The sequence below is a fragment of the Nothobranchius furzeri genome, chromosome 12 (genome assembly GCF_043380555.1).
Source record: "Nothobranchius furzeri strain GRZ-AD chromosome 12, NfurGRZ-RIMD1, whole genome shotgun sequence".
NCBI classification, from domain to species: Eukaryota; Metazoa; Chordata; class Actinopteri; order Cyprinodontiformes; family Nothobranchiidae; genus Nothobranchius; species Nothobranchius furzeri.
The window spans coordinates 6,808,875-6,822,528 of NC_091752.1; the positions used below are offsets into that span (position 1 = coordinate 6,808,875).

The following is a 13,654-nucleotide window of genomic DNA, read 5'->3' on the forward strand; positions in this document are numbered from 1 at the left end:
TGAGAACCATCATCACCCAGGCCACAAAAATGTTTGTTTTTATAATATGTTTGCAAAAGTGGCTCATTTCTTCATTTTTATGTCATTTACACTCCAACATAACTGGTATGACTGCTACATCTCGGGGTCTTGTTCACCAGTGATGGAGAACTAGATCGACAGGTGGATTGGTGCTGCATCTGCCTTTACTGGTCGATCTACGTTCCTACCCTCACCTATGGTCACACCTTTGGACAGTGACCGAAAGAATGAGATCGTGGGTACAAGCGGCCAAAATGAGTTTTCTCTGCAGGGTGGCTGGGCTCTCCTTTAGAGAGAGGGTGAGAAGCTCTGTCATCTGGGAGGAGCTCAGAGTAGATTCACTGCTCCTCCACATCGAGAGGAGCCAGTTGAGGTGGCTCGGGCACCTGGTCAGGATGCCTTCTGGACGCCTCCCTGGTGAGGTTTTCCGGGCACGTCCAACCGGGAGGAGAGCAAAAGGAGGACCCAGGACACGTTGGAGAGACGATGTCTCTCACCTGGCCAAGGAATGCCTCAGTATTACCCTGGAGGAGCTGGTCCAAGTGGCTGGGGAGAGGGCTGCTGCCCCCCCGACCCGACCCCGGGAATGCGGACAAAAATGGATGAACTGTTGGTATGAGATTTTACTTTTCTGCCACAAGTCATTTAGGACATGTTTGATGGAGTTCAGGCTGATCAAGCTGCAAACGGGAGTCTCGCCATAATAGGAGAAATGGTAAATGACCTGTATTCGTTTAGCACCTCCTTGGGTTCTACAACCCCCCCAAGGCGCTTCACAACACAGTCATTCACCCATTCACGTGCTGGTGGGGATGAGCTACGATGTAGCCACAGCTGCCCTGGGGTGCACTGAGAGAGACAGGGCTGCCGAGCACACCGGTCCCTCCGACCCCCCCCCCCCCCCGAGCGTCTGCTGCCCCTTTTATTTAGATGCTCCACTAACCGTATTACCCCAAATATTTACATACAAGACAGGCGTGTGCTGCAGAGGTCACTTGGCCTGGCAAGCCATCCCATACATGTAAATACAGTCTGGCCATAAACAGCTTCCAAACGGTTTCCACACAACCGGACAGCGCTTGGACCAATCAGAGCAACAAACAGCACGACGTATTCTTAGCTACTGAAATCAGTCCATACCAACGCAGAAGAGGCAAACCTTTTCGTAAATAAACAACTTAAGCACCTCTTTCAGCCCAAGTCTAAATCGATCAAATCTGATGCCAAAGCCGTTTAAAACAAGTGCCGTTCCTGAGCCGATGTCATCTTTATAGTTCTTCTCCGTCACAGCCTGACCAACATCTCTCTACAAACAGAGTGCTGTGATTGGCTAGACACAAAATTGTTTAGTCCAATGGTAGACCTGCTGAGGCAGCAATGGAGCGCGGCTAGACCGACCTGCAGAGCAAAATATTTTTCTACGGTTGGTCTTGATTTCTGGGCTAGACGTCTGTCACTCACTCTGTGTACAGATCTTCAACCATCGCCACGATGATGACGATGAAGGAGACAGAGAAGATCTGGCAGCCAGAGCCAATGAGCGAGGAGAAGATCAGTGGATGGCTTGAAGGCCTGAACACGTCTCCATGCACCTGCTTCCACCCGTATTCGTCGCCCAGGTCTCGGTCCTGTTGATATGTTAGACCCAGTCACACAAAATAAAATAATAAAAATAGAGGGAAGTCACAAGTCAACTAAAACTCACCATGTCGTCCATTTCCTCTTCTTTACTGTACCTGGCATAATCCTTTCTTAAGGTTCTCATGAGGATCATGGACACAAGGCCCACCAAGAAAATCACCATCATGAAGGAGTTAAAAATTGAGAACCAATGAATCTGGAGGAAAGCAACAGAGCCAGCAGCTATTAAAAGGCATCAACATGAACATCAGTTCCAATAAGTCTCATACAGGTTTGTAGAAAACCTCACTAGACTCAGCGTTTGTAGGAAAACAGATGACGAGAAGCTGAAACTGAGTCTAAAGGCAGTCAGGGTTCCTCCCAACAGGCCAAAACAACACAGTAGATGGTTGTTGGTAGGGATGAGGGAGTACACCACTATCTGTACTCTGAGTGGGCGTGGCCTAACCCGGAAGTGGGTGTGGTTTACATCAATACGTTATTTTAAGTCTGATCAGAAGTTGCTATGTGTATTGTTTATGAAAACTATTTACAGAGCAGCCTCAGAGTTGAGATTAAATATTTTTGATCACAATAGTAAAGGAACTATTACAGAACAAGTTTACATACACACACACACACACACACACACACACAGAGAGAGAGAGAGAGAAAGAGCGAGAACGAGAGAGAAGATCTTTTCTATAGCGCCTCTCAAGATAAAAATCACGAGGCGCTTCACAAAAACAAAACATGTAAAATAGAAAAAAGAATTAAGAAAATGATTAAAATATATTTAAAGTGAGCAAAAAATAGACAATTGTGATTAAAAAATGTAAAGAAATAGAGAGTGTGAATAGGAAAGAGGGAGTGGATCCTGAGGAAGAGGAGAGAGGAAAAAAAAACCCGACCGGAGCGGAGGCAGTGACTGACGCAGCACGAGCCGTTTTCAGCTCTGTCTTGTCAAATGCACCACGTACGTTACGAAAAAATTAACTTTAAATTAGGGCTGCTCGATTATGGCAAAAATAATAATCACGATTATGGTGACTGAAATAGAGATCACGATTATTTAGGACGATTTTTCTATTTATGTTGATTTTATTTGTTTTTATTCAGTCATAAAATTGCTCAGGGCACATTCAGGACAAAAATAAGAAACAAGATGATCACTAAAATAACTCCTGGTTCCCAGTATAAAAAGACCAATATACTTATAGCTCATAGTCTATGACCCAAGGACTATAGACCTTGGTTTAACTCATTTAAGTCTAACCAGTACAGACCCAAATACCAATATCTTGCAAATACTGACAGCAAGAATTATACAGTGGCATTTATAACAAATACATGCAAATAAATTGATGTTCACAAAATTTTGCATAACATTTATTGAGTCATGTCAAGGTGCTGTAGGAGCGTGCACTAGCACCGTGTCCTCAGAGAGATTAGTTATCATTTATCAGCGTGAGGAACTTATTTCTACCTTATTTATAAACTATTTATTTACAAGTCCATCAGTTAATGTAATAATTGTCCCAACCACAGCTGCACCCCCCAACCCGGTCTCAGCAATCCGGGGCAAGCTGCACGTGTGTTTAGCGCGCCGCACGCGCACATTTAGCCGTTTTTACCGGCTCAGGAGCCCGCAGGTACGGTGTGTGTGTCACTCACTCTGGTTAATCCAACAGGGAGCCGGCTCCGAGAGCCGTTTCTTTAGCGACCGACACATCACTACATCATTCCCTTTCCTAATGTCCTGAAGAACGGTACGGAGCGCAGGCGGAGTGTTTAGCTAACCTGCAGGAAATGTTGACGACAGTTATCCAGAAAGTAGCTAAGGGTTACCAGAGATGTTTCTGAGGTGTTTGCTAGGTACTTTTAAGATTTAAAAAGTCAAGAAGGGGGTCTGAAAAGCTGTTAGAAATAGCTTCAAAGTCGCTAAGTTGGCAACACTGTGGAGGAGCGCTTCATTTGCAACTCAGGGCAGCGCAAGTGGGAGGAGCAAATAATCGGCTTGTTTTGTTTTTTATAATCGTTCAAAACTCAGATCGTAATCGTGATTAAAATTCGATTAATTGAGCAGCCCTACTTTAAATAACTTAAAAAAAAGGCGAGCTGAAGAAAACCTAGGGAGTAGTGAAGAAATGTGAGCAAAACTGAAGCAAGCACAGAGAGATCCGTTACTCTGTGTGTGTGTGTGTGTGTGTGTGTGTGTGTGTGTGTGTGTGTGTGTGTGTGTGTGTGCGTGCGTGCGTGGGGACCGGACACGGACAGAGCTCCCGGTGCAGAGTTGTGTGTAGGGAGGGGCGGGCGCTCTATGTGACTGGCCAATCACAGAGCGTGAAGACAGTCAGTTACCCAATGAGGATTTTCCTTCAGCACGATTACAGATATTTACGAGTTTTACTCGTTTCATGCTCGTACTCGTCAAAAATGCTTTATCCGTACCGGATAGGCTCATCCCTAGTTGTTGGTCAACATTGCTTCCGTCTCATCGTGCTACTTTAACAGTTTTTGTGATATAAAATCATAAACAACACGTTTGTCTCACCCTGTGCTGGAAAAAAGACGGATCGAGGTACTTGTCGAATCTGTCCTCAAACTTCACATCCGACTTCTTCCATTTGACCTGAAACAGAAAAAAAACGTGCGCTTGCACCAAGTTGTAGAAGAAAACGGCTCACATTCTATATGAAAAGGGCCTTTTGGTACTCACAGAGTAAGACATAGCAATCCTAGTGTTGGGCATGAGTTTGACTTTGCCTTCACTCGTCAGGTTTACGTCAACAATTCTGTTGCCGTTGTAGCCGATCTCCAGTTTCTTATACGTCCACAGGTAATGCTCTTCTCCGTTTTCATCTGCCTCACCAACAATACCTGAAATCAACCCGCCAGCATCGCGTTAGACGTTTAGTTTACACAAACGATTAATGAACACGTGTGGGAAACAGACCATCAACAGGCGCTACGTTGGATTTTCAGAAGTCTGTTCCTTATCAAAGTTTCCCCAGAGCATTTAATGAGTTTTAGTTTTCATCTACATTTTCACTAAAACGCTACAGCAAACAAATGCAGGTATGAATTACAGCTGGACTACTAGGACCCGTGTTTTTGGAGCTACAGATGCCATCTGACACCAGTGTTGCTTCGAACTATGATCAAAGATTGTTTTACAATCTTGAATTATGTTGTTTTTGATCAGCGGTCTTCATGGGACGTCCATACAACGCGGGTGAGCTCTGCTACTCATACATCTACTATCTCAGTCTGATGAGGGACACTGTAAACGTAGATAAAAGCCACACACACACTGAATAAGTAGCTGTTAACTTTTCATCCAATTTTCAGTCTGGCTCCAACTCTCACCATAAACTTTGAGACGTTTGAAGAAGTGCAGAAGCCCCGTTGAACCATCTGGCCACCGGAGCTAGTTCCACCTCGCCCAGGAGGACCAGAAACTCACTTTCTTTACGTCCACGATTCCAAATTCTCATATTTGCTCTGGTAAAACACTGAAGCTAAATGCTAGTTCACGCCAGTAATAACAGACATTTATAAATTAGAGTTAGTTGTATATAAAATCTGTGAGCCGATTTAAATCTTTGCAGCGTTCTGTCCCAAACCCCTCCTGTCCTTAAAGCTGCATTCCGGAGTTTTCCCCTTTCAGAAATGATGCATGATTTTTCAGAAATCTGTAAAAGTGATTATCTTATGTTTGTGATAAAATGTAAGCAATACATCTTTTTTGTTGCTAAGGACGCCCCCTGCCCCGCAGAGCTCCATTCAATAGGGAACTGAGCGCCGACCAGAGCTAACCAATAGCGTTAAACTACCGCTTAGACGCTTCACATTTAAGGGATACCTCGGCCGATGCAGAGTTGATTAACTTTTCACGGACAAGTAAGTCTCTAAAACATAAATATATGAAAACACAACATGACATGGGAATAATACTCGTAAAACAGCGCGTTTTAGCTGTTTGTCGGCTAAGAAGCACATTTATAAACAGAAACGTGAAGTCACCATCTTAAAAAAACACAGAGGAATAGACTTTCTATGTGATATGTTTGTCAGCCACTAGATGGTGCCATCGGATAAGAGAAATGCTCCGGAAAGAAGCTTTAACGTGTTCAGATGAAGGTACTAATCCTGATGCTCCAACAGAAACCTGGCTTATCCAGTCCTATACTTGTCTGCTGCCCCCTGGTGGAGGATCCACAGGTGGTGAGGGCTCATTTCATTTTTCATTACCATTATTTTGTTGCAGAACTACAAAATAAAATCTAACTGATCTTTATAACGTTTTAACAACATGTGACAATAGTTTGGTTTTAAAAACAGATGTTTAGCTCTATTATTATGTCCTATTTCAGGCTGTAAAGGTTTAAACATAAACAGGCTACTTCCTGTAATTATCTAATTTGTCATGAATATAATCACAATAAAAAATACTGAATGATTTAGAAAACATGAACAGTAATTAAGAATGTTTTCTATTTGTTGTTTAAATTATACGCAAAATGTGCAAACATGTATTCCAGAGCCATAGAAATAAATTAAGTGTTAAGTCCCTTTACTCACTGAATCAGCTGGTTCTTATTTGGAAAAACAACTAGCCAGAGGATCCTGCTTCTGGTATTAAAGTGAGAGTAAAGGAGGATCTCTGTGCCATTTGAGTATAAACTCAAATATAGTTCATAGGTTATAACAGGTTTGATCTTACAAAAGTAAAAAAGATGACTAAAATATTCTCCCACCACTTCAGACACATCAGAATTTCTCTTGCTGTGAAAGAGCTGAAGTTCGATTCCTACCAATATGTCTCTGGTCTATTAATGGACGTCCTTCTCAGGGTCAAGCCAGTCAGACCAATTCAAAACCAGTCGGACCACTTTCCATCCCGCTAGACCAGAAACCAACACAGCCCTGGCTGAATGTCGAGCTTTGAGAATAAAATCATGCAATCAGAGGTTTATCTAGTTCGAAGGGACCCCCACCACAAAAACTGGCTTCGGTGTTTATTTAAGGCCAGAAACGGCCGTTTGAGTACGCAGAGTGATCACCATCAATAGGTGGATGTTGGCCAATCACAGCAGGCTTTTTAAATGTTAACTTTAGGTAGGACAGGATGTGATGACTCCTTGTGTTGCTCACTTTTGATGATTTTGAATTCCAGATGTACATCAGTATGTCTTCATAGCTCTGGAAAGCCAAGTTTCATTTGAATTCTTTGTTTTCGATGGTTGATTGCTACAACAACAGTTTACCGGTAATCTTGTTATTATTTTCTTTACTCCAAGTGTACGTGCTGCTGTAACGAGTGAATTTCCCCACGGAGGGGTCAATAAAGTCTATTCTATTCTACTTTTTGGTCGTATGGAAATATTACAAAACAATGCTTTTTAAAATGTTAACGTTTTCTGTGTTTTGCTCCTTTTAAATTAACTAACACACACCGACGGAGGCAGAGAGCCTTCAGTTTGTGCCAAATCTACTTTATTAATCTAGTGTGGTTTTCTACGATGGAGCTACGTCACAAATTCATCCCAGGAACGATTCCCCGGTTGCTTCTACGACCGAGCCCAATGACATTAATTTAAAACCTTAAATTTACTCAGAGATTAAAACCATGAACATGTTACAGAAGTGCTCGAGTAAATATCAGAGCCGAGTGTCCCACCCATTAGTGTCAACATCCGTGTGAACAGTTATATTTAAGCAACTGCTGGAGCGGCGATGCCTCGCAGAAACGTCTCACTGACTCATCTCAAGTCTGTCAGACACCGGAGTTAGGCCTCAGATAAAAATAAAGATTTTTCATATCATCACGTCATAAATATCCTTCTCAAAGCATCACATGAAATAAAAGGCCTATTTATTTGTTATGAAGGCGTTGTACATTAGTTTGTATCCCGTTTACATTTACACGTATTATTTTTACGTTATAACTGAGTGATAACAGTTTACAGATGTGTTCTTTCACAGCATCAACCGCAAACATTGGATCACATTACAGATGATGATGATGAGTCACCAAAGATACCAAGTCCACCGCGCTGGCGTGCGCCTTCATGCATTCGACGACATTTTAATAAGATGCTGCAAACAAAATGTGATGTGCGGTGGTTTTAGGATGTGGCTCTGCCTATGACCTGGGTTTGACTACACAGCATTAAAATAAAGAGAGCAGTATAAGAATGCCATTCATGTCAGTTATTACCATGTGGAGGTAAAGCAGAACGAACATTTATTCTGAGATTTGTGATGAAATCGATCATTTTATATCTAGATTTTTAAAGATGTGAAAAAACGTGCTCACAAGCTGAAAATCTTGTACAAACGGTGCAGCCAGTTGGGTTTAAAGTTCATTTTAAATGGTAATATTACCTGCAGGAACTCTTAAAACTTAACCAATCCAACTTTATTTATTAAGCACATTTAAAAACAAGATAAATATGTGTTAAACAATGAAACCATTTCATCCTAATAACTTTATAAGTAAGACAAAAACGAACCCGGTAAAGACCTCAGGACAAGAATTAAGGACAGAGAACAAGTGTTACTTACCCCAGATGGGCAGGTCATCTATGTACATTTGGTACCAATAATGGTTCTTTATGGCATAAACAAAGGCATCCTGCTTTGCTTTGTCCATTTCAATTTCACAATACGTGTTCTGCATGACTTCCTCTGTAATGATGATTAAAACATTCATTTTAATAAATAAACGACAGGAAATGGGGAAGTGGATAAGAGGTACCCTCAGGTGAAGAATACCTTTAAACTTGATGTCCAACCCACTGAATTCCAGCTCCACGCCCTGCAGAGCCTCTCCCAGGGTTTCATGGTAATGACTGATGGTCTTCTTAGAGCCCGCACAGAAGGGCAAAGAGAAATACTTGTATGTCTCCTGTCGGTTGTGGTAAGGCCCCACCGTGTTCATCCATAGAACTACTTCCTCCTTATCTGTGTACTGAGAAGTGACAACACAAAGTATTAAGTCTGCATATGCTGCACCTGTTCTGCAAGTCCTTCTGGTTTATGTTATCGGGCTTTTACATTAACCAGTAAAGTTATGAATGAGTTTTAACAAGAAGCACCGGGAAGAAAACAAACATTTGACTATCACCGAGGTTTAAAAAGACTCATCACTGCTAACTAGTTACATGCTCAAGACTGATAACAAAACGGGGCATTATTACCCTGGAAATCATGCAAATAATTAGAACAGTTATTGATGTACCACAGAAAAGTGATATACCTCTGCCATCTTTGCTTACGTTTCAACTTCCCTGCTTTATGCATCACGCACGCAGCTTTTCTGGCAAAATACGTGGTTTAATTAGGAAGAGCCATCAGCCTGCTAGCTTCTTCAGCAGTTTTTCAAAAAGTCTTCGAGATGTTTGCATCCGAATACGCTTGGGTTTAAACTGCCATCACATTAGACGCTTTTTAAGAGCAGGCTCAAAATGACGGTTCTTTATATTTATCTAAACACCCAAACTTACGCTAGCTCGCTGATGTCTTTGGACCGGTGCTTAAGAAAAGCTTGTGAACACCAATGTAGAAGACGTGCTAAAGCTAACAGGAGAACGTTAGCTACGAGCACTTTATGCCGATATATCTGGGCAAGTTACCGAATTAATTGGATATCATATTTGTTTAAAGTCACACTAAGAATCTGTTTATCCCCAAACAAAACAAGTCATGAGCCTTGTCAGCGTCGAAATTCCGTTTTCTGAACTGCAGCTAGCCGCGGCTGCTACAGCTAGCAGGCTATGCACAGCATAAAAAGCTACTGCCTTTTTCAGACGGCCTCCTATAACTCTTACCGTGTGGTCATGCTCGTCTGCGTCAACAGGCAATAAAAATCCAGCTACAGCTAAAAACGCCGCCGCTGCCACCTTCCACCAAGAAGATCCCATCATTTTCGGTGAAAGTATGCAAAAGGATTGGGCTTGTTAGCTTCGCAGGGCTATTCCACCCTCTTCCTGGTTGTATGACAGAGGCAATTTTCTGGGATGCTCTCGCAAGCGCCTCACGAGCGCTCATCACTCGGTCATTCGATTGGCGGAAACGAGTCACGCGGATCTGGGTCGCCAATCCGCATAGAGAGCGATGGTAAGCGATGAATGGAGGAACGCTGCTCTCTGCCTTCAGCCACGTCATCTGACTGCCAAGAGAGGGGAGCTGGTGGCCGACCGTGGCCGTCCCCGATCCACCACAGTCCTGCAGACCTCTAGTTATCTAAAACCCAAAGCTGGATCTGCGACGACTGGGCTTCATGGGTAATTCTTGATTCATTTAAAGAGCAAGTTACACAAAAATCAACTTTTTTTTTTGCTGAAAACTATGACTGTACAGTACTTTAGAGATGTGTGGTAATTATTTTTGCACTTTGGTGATCACCTGTGCGCCAAGCAGGTTTTTCACATGGTAATCAGGGTTCCTACACAATTTTCTTTTTAAAATCCAAATTCAGCTTATAGATTTTTTGCCTCTCAGTAGATATTTCATGACAATGTGCAAATAAATTCTATAAAGTTCATGATGTTTTCAATTCAATGCAATTCAGGTTTATTTACATAGCGCCAAATCACGACAAGAGTCGTCCCAGGGCACTTCACATTGTAAACATTCCAATACAGGTCAGTTCATTAATCTGTACTCCTATATAAGGAACCCAGCAGATTGCATCTTTACAGCAATCCTCATACTAAGCAAGCATTTAGTGAATGTGGAGAGGAAAACTCCCTTTTAACAGGAAGAAACTTCCAAAGGATCCTGGCTCAGTATAAGCAGCCATCCACCACGACTCACTGGGGATCGAGAAGACAGAGTACACACACACACACAACATATATACCATGTAGTGTTTCCATGGTTCCATTGTGATTTCTTAGTAAATATTCTATTTGGTGAGATAAACTTTATTGTATTTATCCTAGTAGTAGCACATTCAATGTTAAAGAGAGTAAAATGTTATTATCAGGAGAGGGAGAATGTTTAAATGATGATGAAGAAGAAGAAAATATCATTTCTATAGCACCTCTCAAGATAAAAATCACGAGGCACTTCACAAAAACAAAAAAATGTAAAAATTTAAAAAATAATTTAGAAAATGATTAAAAATATATTTAAAATGAGCACAAAAAAATAGACAATTGTGATTAAAAATGTTAAGAAAGAGAGTGAATAGGAAAGAGGGAAATAGGTGGATCCTGAGGAAGGTGGAATAGGTGGGGAGAGCAGAACAAGGAGAGGGTGATGAAGGTCACACAAAAGCCTGAACAGGTGAGTCTTCAGCTGCTTTTTAAAGGAGACCACTGAGTCCACTGATCTCAGGCTCAGGGGGAGAGAGTTCCAGAGTCTGGGGGCCACAGCAGCAGATGATCTGTCACCTTTGGTCTTTAGCCTGGTGCTGCACAACAAGTAGGCTTTGATCACTGGACCTCAGGGACCTGCTGGGGGTGTAGGGACTAAGAAGATCACCAATGTAAGATGGTGCTTGTCCATGTAAGGCCCTATAGACCAGAACCAGGATCTTGAAATGAACCCTGAAGTTGACTGGCAGCCAGTGAAGCTGGAGGAGAAGCGGGGTGATGTGGGTGTGTTTGGAGGACTTGGTCAGAAGCCGAGCACAGGCGTTCTGAACCACCTGTAGAAGGTTCAGGGAGGTTCTGCTCAGACACGTGAAAAGAGAGTTACAGTAGTCTAAGCGTGAGGAGATGAAGGTGTGGAGAACTGTCTCAAGTTCAGAGCAGGACAGAATGGGACTCAGCTTAGCAATGTTCCTGAGATGGAAGAAGGAAGCGCCAACAAGAGAACTGACATGAGAATCCAGGGTGAGAGCTGGGTCAAAGGTCACACCAAGATTCCTGACAGAAGGTTTGGTGTGAGAAGCAAGCTGACCAAGAGAGTCTCTGACTTTGGGAACCAGCTTGTCTGGGGCACAGATGAGGATCTCAGTCTTATCTTCATTCAGCTGTAGAAAGCTCCCACCATCCAGGTTTTGATAGTCTAAGCAGGTGTGTAACAGCTGCAGCTTAGACATCTCATGGGGCTTAAAGGAGATGTACAGTCAAATGGTTAGCAGCAGTGTGCTAGTCGATGGCCCCCTCCATGAGGCCACCACAGCTCGGCAGAACGTCATTGTAGCTTCTTCTGGAGATAAAAACACTTAGAGAAAAAATAAAGTTAACAGCTGAAATAGCAGGAAATAATACAGTTAAAGAGCAGACTGTAGAAGAAAGTAGTCGAGTGTGAAAAGTGGTCAGTGTATCCTCCAGCAGTCTAAGCAGCATAACTACAGAGATAACTCTGGATAATCTATCCTATTTAGATGGAGGCATGTTGGAGGCAGGGCAAGGGAGAGCCGTCTTTACCGACTGTACACTCCACCTCCCTCTACTCCCCCACTTGTCCAGATCTAGGCTAACATCAGATTTTAACCATAGGCCCTATCGAATAAAAATGTTTTAAGCCTATTCTTAAAAGTAGACAAGGTGTCTGCCTCACGGACTAAAGCTGGGAGCGGGTTCCACAGGAGAGAAGCCTGATAACTAAAAGATCTGCCTCCCATCCTAATTTTAGATATTATGGGAACCACCAGTAGACCTGCAGTCTGAGAGCGAAGTGCTCAGTTAGGAACATATGGAACAATCAGATCACTGATGTATGATAAAGCTTGATTATTAAGAGCTTTATATGTGAGAAGAAGGATCTTAAATCTTTTGAAGAAGGATCTATTTTCCGGAACTGCGCTGCTCTGGGCGGCTGCATGTTGGAGTAGCTCTGTTGACTATATGTAAGTTTTGCCTTTTCTTGGGCATTTTTTCTTCTAGTTTCTCAAGAAAAACTGTATTTTTTTGGACACTTTACTTTTCTGTTTCTGGTGCTTTGAAGCTTGGAGGATTTTTACTGCAATTTTTAGCTTTTTTCACTTTTTGAGCATTTGTTATGATGTGTAACCATGGCAACAAGATTGTTTACAATGGGGAGCAGGAAAGGCTGAAATAATACCTCAACTGAAGCCACAAATCCCAAACTAAAACGTAAAAAGCGTGGATGCAGAGCGGGAGCAAAACGGAGACAGAGAAAGAGTAAATTCAAACCATCTCTTCCATCGATCATAATGGGCGATGTGAGATCACTGGCCAACAAGATGGAGGAACTCCAAGCCTTTCAAGGACTCAGCCAGAGTTTTGGCAGTTTTGGAACCGCTGGAGGAGATAATGCAAAGAAGGATTCTCCAGAGAATCAAGAAAATTATGGACAACCCTGAGCATTCTCTTCACAAGACTGTCCGACAACGGAAGAGTGTCTTCAGTCAGAGGCTTCTTCAGTTTCGCTGCAACACTGACCTTCCTGCCAACAGCCATTGTAATATACAATAACTCTTTTATGACTTGATTATTATTATTAGTCTGAGCTACTACAGCAATCAATTTCCCTCTGGGATTAATAAAGTATTTTTGAATTGAAAATCTATTCTGAATTTAACAGGTAGCCAATGTAGGGAAGCTAAGACAGGAGAGATATGATCTCTCTTTTTAATTCTCATCAGAACTCTAGCTGCAGCATTTTGGACAAGCTGAAGACTTTTAACTACATTCTGTGGACTTCCTGAGAGTAATGAATTACAGTAATCCAGTCTCGATGTACTATCTTATCTGCACTTTAACTTTCTGCTTGCTTCACTTAACATTCAGTAAAGGGAACAGAACAACACTTTAGGAGGAAAAACTAACTTACACATTTTTTAACAGCTTTATTAAAGATTCCAAGTGATCCAAATTGTCAAATTTAGAGTGAAATAAAACTGAACATGTGCCTTTGTGCTGACTTGATTGACAAGTTGTAAGTAATGCATATTAATAATAAATAATTCGCACTTTCATAGAATTATTTTTCTATTTAGCAGTTTCCAAACTGCTTACCAGTGTTTCTCAGTCACTTGCAGCTGCAAGTTGGTGTTTTTGTGAGCAATTCTATCTTCTAATGAAAGCAA

At 42.1% G+C, this 13,654-nt stretch overlaps 1 protein-coding gene across 1 annotated transcript in view; it reads right to left on the reverse strand.

The window, feature by feature from the left end:
- Nucleotides 1–9,677, reverse strand: part of tm9sf3 (transmembrane 9 superfamily member 3) — an 18,055-nt gene extending 8,378 nt beyond the window's left edge. Inside the window, exons 1-7 of the mRNA XM_070542182.1 lie at nucleotides 9,477–9,677; nucleotides 8,422–8,617; nucleotides 8,212–8,334; nucleotides 4,361–4,521; nucleotides 4,196–4,273; nucleotides 1,727–1,858; nucleotides 1,483–1,649 (exon numbers count right to left, since the gene is read on the reverse strand). Of these exons, the coding sequence (XP_070398283.1) occupies nucleotides 1,483–1,649; nucleotides 1,727–1,858; nucleotides 4,196–4,273; nucleotides 4,361–4,521; nucleotides 8,212–8,334; nucleotides 8,422–8,617; nucleotides 9,477–9,572 (953 nt within the window). The 5' untranslated portion in view covers nucleotides 9,573–9,677. The remainder of the gene's footprint in view (nucleotides 1–1,482; nucleotides 1,650–1,726; nucleotides 1,859–4,195; nucleotides 4,274–4,360; nucleotides 4,522–8,211; nucleotides 8,335–8,421; nucleotides 8,618–9,476) is intronic.
- Nucleotides 9,678–13,654: the final 3,977 nt, after the last annotated feature.